A 4645-nucleotide genomic window follows, 5' to 3' on the forward strand; every position below is an offset into this window, starting at 1 on the left:
CCTGGGGGGGGGGGTGTCTTGAGGGATTGTAGGCCACTTCTACAGGGAGGGGGAAATCTGTAGACCCTGGGGGGTATCTGCAGACCCTACAGTGGGATGGGGGATACCTGCAGACCCTGGTTCAGGTAAATTTGGCAGGGGCCGCTGTGAGTAGCCCATGAGTAGCCCTGAAACTGCCCTCCCACAGGCCTCTATGGCCCTGAGGGCATTCTGCCTGCTCGGAGGATGCTTCGGCCACAGGGCAAGGGACACTGGCAGCAACTGTGGGAGACACCAACACTGCTGTGGGAGGCACCAAGGCTGGGGCTGGACACAGCCCAGGGCCTAGAACTGCTGAGCCTGTTAGGCACAGTGCTGGCCCTGGGTGCCCTGCTTCTGCGTCCACTGCGCCACCCCCTCGTCTATCTGCTGCTCTGGGCTGCTTACCTGTCAGCCTGCCAGGCAAGTAGGACCCTTATCTCTTCATCCCCTTCCCACTCCCACCTCTACCTACTTGAGGACAGACACATCTGCCCCCTGACAGCCCTCTCCCTGCAGGTGGGCCAGGTGTTCTTCTATTTCCAGTGGTGAGTGACTCTTGGGCAGGGCTGCTGGAGGCTGGGTAGGAGTTGATTGCCTTTCCCCAAGACCCTTGAGGGGAGGGACCCTTGGTGCCATTTCCTCTCCCTGTAGGGATTCCCTGCTGCTGGAAACAGGCTTCCTGGCTGTGCTGGTGGCCCCGCTGAGGCAGTTCCCCAACCGTAAGCAGGCCCAGGGTGGGCTGACAGGGGCCTTGCCCCATGAAGGCCTTCCCTTCTGGCTCGTGCGCTGGCTGCTGTTTCGCCTCATGTTTGCCTCGGGTGTGGTCAAGCTGACCAGCCGCTGCCCCACGTGGTGGGGACTTACTGGTGAGGGTCCTGGCCTGAACCTGGGGTGGTCTGGGGTTCTTTCTAGCCCTGACCACCTGCTTGTCCCTGTAGCCCTCACCTACCACTATGAGACACAGTGCCTGCCCACACCTGCTGCCTGGCTTGCCCACCACCTGCCCGTCTGGCTGCACAAGCTCAGCGTTGTAGCCACGTTCCTCATTGAGATCGCCGTGCCCCCTCTGTTCTTCGCTCCCATTCGCCGCCTGCGCTTGGCCGCCTTCTACGCTCAGGTGGGTAAGAGACAAAGCATGGCTTTCTTTAGTACTGATCAGGGGTCCCTCTTGGGATAGAGCAGTGCTGGGAGACAGGCAGCCTTGCAGCTGGTCTGGAGATTTCGGGTAGGGGGCCGCTGTGAGTGCAGACCCTTCTTAGGTGCTGTTACAAGTCCTCATCATCATCACTGGCAACTACAACTTCTTTAACCTGCTGACCCTGGTGCTCACCACTGCCCTCCTGGATGACCAGCACCTGACTGCTGAGCCTGGTCTTGGCCGCTATAAGAAGACACCCACCTGTGAGTGTCAGCCTGTTCAGAGGCCCACCATCCTCACCCACACTGTCCTCCCAGAGTGTGTCTTTCCCTCCAGCATCCCATGCAGTGCCCCTGCTTTAGCTCCACCCTAGTCCCCTGCTATAAACACTCAGCCAACCTGTAACTGTCCTGCCCACAGCCTGGCCCAAGGCCCTGCTTACCACACTATCCTTGCTGCTGGAACTAGCCGTCTATGGACTGCTGGCCTATGGCACTGTGTACTACTTTGGCCTAGAGGTTGACTGGCAGGAGCACGCCATCCACTCCAGAACCAGTGAGTGCTAGATGCGGGGCCAGGGGCAGGACGTGGGCCAGCCTTCCTCACACTCCCCTTCTTTGGTAGCTTTCACCTTCCACCAGTTCTCCCAGTGGCTGAAGACAGTGACCCTGCCCACTGTGTGGCTGGGGGTGGCCTCCCTGGCCTGGGAGCTGCTGACTGCCCTCTGGAGGTAGGTTCTTGAGTGTAGGGGAGTCGGGGAGCTTCCTGGACGGGCCTGAATACACTTGGGCTCCCTGTCCTCAGGTGGACCCAGGTGCGGGGGTGGCTGCCGAAGCTCCGTGCTGCTATCCAGCTTTCCATCTTGGGTGCTGCCACAGTGGCCTTGTTCTTGATCAGCCTGGTGAGTAGCATTATGGGGGAGTGGGGTTGGGGGGCTCTGGGGGTAGCCCTGAGCATTTTGCCCACCTTTCTGCAGGTGCCCTACTCCTACGTGGAACCTGAGACCCACGGGCGCCTCTGGACTGGAGCTCACCGCCTCTCCGGTGCTGTGGGACACCTGCAGCTTGCCAACTCATATGGCCTTTTCCGACGGATGACTGGCCTAGGTGGGCGCCCTGAGGTGGTGCTGGAGGGCAGTTACAATGGACACCACTGGACGGTGAGCTTCCCACAGGTTGGGGGACTTAGGGGCCAGTCTCACTGGCTCAGCTGACCATGGGCTCACCTGGCAGGAGATCGAGTTCATGTACAAGCCTGGGAATGTGAGCCGGCCGCCCCCTGTCGTGGTGCCCCACCAGCCACGCCTGGATTGGCAAATGTGGTTTGCAGCCCTGGGCCCACACACACACAGCCCCTGGTTCACCAGCCTGGTTCTCCGCCTGCTGCAGGGCAAGGAGCCAGGTGAGGGGGCAGGCTGGGGGAGCCACTGGAGGGGGTGCTGGCCCTCGTGCTGAGCGCCTTCTCCCACCACAGTGATCCACCTGATCCAGAACAACATCACCAGGTACCCCTTTCACAAGCAGCCACCCGCCTACATCCGAGCCCAGCGGTACAAGTACTGGTTCTCACAGCCTGGAGAGCAGAGGTGAGGCTGTGGTCCAGGGCGGGAGCTGGATCTGGGCTCCAGCCGTGTGCTGAAGATGCTCCTGTTGCAGCAGGTGGTGGCGTCGGCAGTGGGTGGAGGAGTTCTTCCCACCTGTGTCCCTGGGGGATCCAGCGCTGGAGACACTGCTCAGGCAGTTTGGGCTTCAGGTAGGAGGGTGTCCACCAGGCTGAGGGAGGTGGCAGAGGTAACCTCAATTCTCGAGGTCTTCCTCAATTCTTTTCCCACAGGACAAGAGCCCACCCCGGGCCCGCAACCCCCGCAGCGCCCTGGTTCAGGCCCTCCACTGGGTGCGGACCCAGCTGTCTCCCATAGAGCCTCCCACCCTGCTCTGGGGGCTCCTAGGGGCCGTGGGGGCTGTCAGAGTCATGCAGGCCCTGCTAGTATCCCGGTCACTCAGATCCTCCCCCCAAGATAGAGGGGAGAAGCCCAAGCCAGCCCTCAAGAAGAACTCTGGAGCTGCCTCTGAACAGGCCAGCCGAGCCACCAACAACTTCAGCAGCAGTTCCCGGCCTGCCCGGCAGAAAAAGTAGCTTCGTGTTCTCTCATCCACATATCCTCAGAGGGTTGGGTCCCTGCGGAGTTCTGACCTGCAGGACACGGCCCAGCCACCGTGCCTTAGCTGATCCTCCCAGGACAGACACAGGCTGGGGTGCTGCCCACTCAGGTTGCTACCTTGAGAGCCACAGGTCCTCCAAGGCTACCACCTTCCTCCCCAGTCACTCGCCCACCCCTGTTGCCTTGGCTGTCGGCTTGGGAGGTGGACATGTAGCCCAGTGCTGGATCCTTCCTGGGACACTGAAGTCAGTGCATGGAGGCCCTGCTCCTTCCCTGGGCCAGAAGGTCTGAGTCTGGAGCCCCTGACCCCAGTGCCCATATTGGGGGGATAAGGTGCACTCATTAAGGAGGAGAGCAGGCAGAGCAGCCGCCTGTGGTATCACCACACCAGCTGCCATCCTTCAATGCTCCCACCAATAAAGGTGTCCTTCATGCTTGCTGTGTGCCCAGTGTCCTTCCTGCTGGGGATCCCTGAGGATAGTGGGCAAGACCCCAGTGTCTACCACTAACCTGGCTTAATGGATGTCCTCCCCAATTCTCCTCAATGTTCTCCTTCATAAAATAGACACAAGGGCCTGACCACAAGGGATTTCACAGCCTCTGTGACCTGTAGGACAAAGCCCAGCCACTGTGCCTTGGACTGTGGAGCTGTTGCTGGATTGTACAGCCTGAACCCAAGTCCTTCCTCCCTCCTGCTCTGCTTTCTGGTCTTGAGAAAGGACAGAAGGGTTAGAGTAGGCAGAGGGAGGTGGTGAGGTGGGCAAAAGCCGAGGGTTTGGGGTAAGGAGCAAAGGTGTACCCAATCCCCTCCTGGAGGAGGACACCAGGGAGGTGGGAATTGGCACTGTCCAGGTTTCTGCTGGGGGTCACCTTTCAGTCAGAAGACATCTAACCCTTCCTGGGAACTTGCAGCATGGCTTCCCCGGCCCCTGACACCCCCACACACACCCCCCACACCCCTACCAAACCAGAGGTAGCTCTGTGCTCTGGCAGAGCCTGCTCCATGAGCTTTGCAACGCCTTCAAGGGGGCCCCTGTACACAGAATAGATAAGGTGAAAGCTAGGTTTGGCCTAAGACGGTGACTTAACATTCTAAAGCCTGCTCTTTTTCTTAATTTTTTTTAAACTTTTTTTTTTTTTTTTAGTTTTAGGTGGACACAATATCTTTATTTTACATTTATGTGGTGCTGAGGATCAAACCCAGTGCCTCGTGCGTGCTAGACGAGCACTCTACAACTGAGCCACAACCCCAGCCCCCCCTTTTCCCTTTTTTACCCCTCACAAAGATGTTTTATTTTTCATAGTGTTAGGGTTCGAACCTAGGG

The 4645-nt window shown here is 59.1% G+C and overlaps 1 protein-coding gene across 6 annotated transcripts; it reads left to right on the forward strand.

The window, feature by feature from the left end:
* Window positions 1–68: 68 nt before the first annotated feature.
* Lmf2 (lipase maturation factor 2) lies at window positions 69–3757 on the forward strand. 6 transcript variants are annotated; one of them, XM_048803168.1, is made up of 13 exons: window positions 69–441; window positions 538–566; window positions 673–887; window positions 960–1138; window positions 1281–1422; window positions 1580–1714; window positions 1784–1889; window positions 1964–2060; window positions 2136–2318; window positions 2392–2560; window positions 2664–2744; window positions 2800–2911; window positions 2993–3757. In XM_048803168.1, exons 1-13 carry the CDS (start codon window positions 226–228, stop codon window positions 3075–3077), a joined length of 1749 nt encoding a protein of 582 aa, XP_048659125.1. In that variant the 5' UTR covers window positions 69–225; the 3' UTR covers window positions 3078–3757. The 6 variants fall into 6 exon arrangements, with proteins under 6 accessions (XP_048659125.1, XP_048659126.1, XP_048659127.1 ...); XM_048803169.1 differs by having other exon boundaries at window positions 2815–2911; XM_048803170.1 differs by having other exon boundaries at window positions 70–441; window positions 2818–2911.
* The last annotated feature ends 888 nt before the right edge of the window (window positions 3758–4645 follow it).

Source organism: Marmota marmota, unplaced genomic scaffold, assembly GCF_001458135.2.
Source record: "Marmota marmota marmota unplaced genomic scaffold, marMar, whole genome shotgun sequence".
Taxonomy (NCBI): domain Eukaryota; kingdom Metazoa; phylum Chordata; class Mammalia; order Rodentia; family Sciuridae; genus Marmota; species Marmota marmota.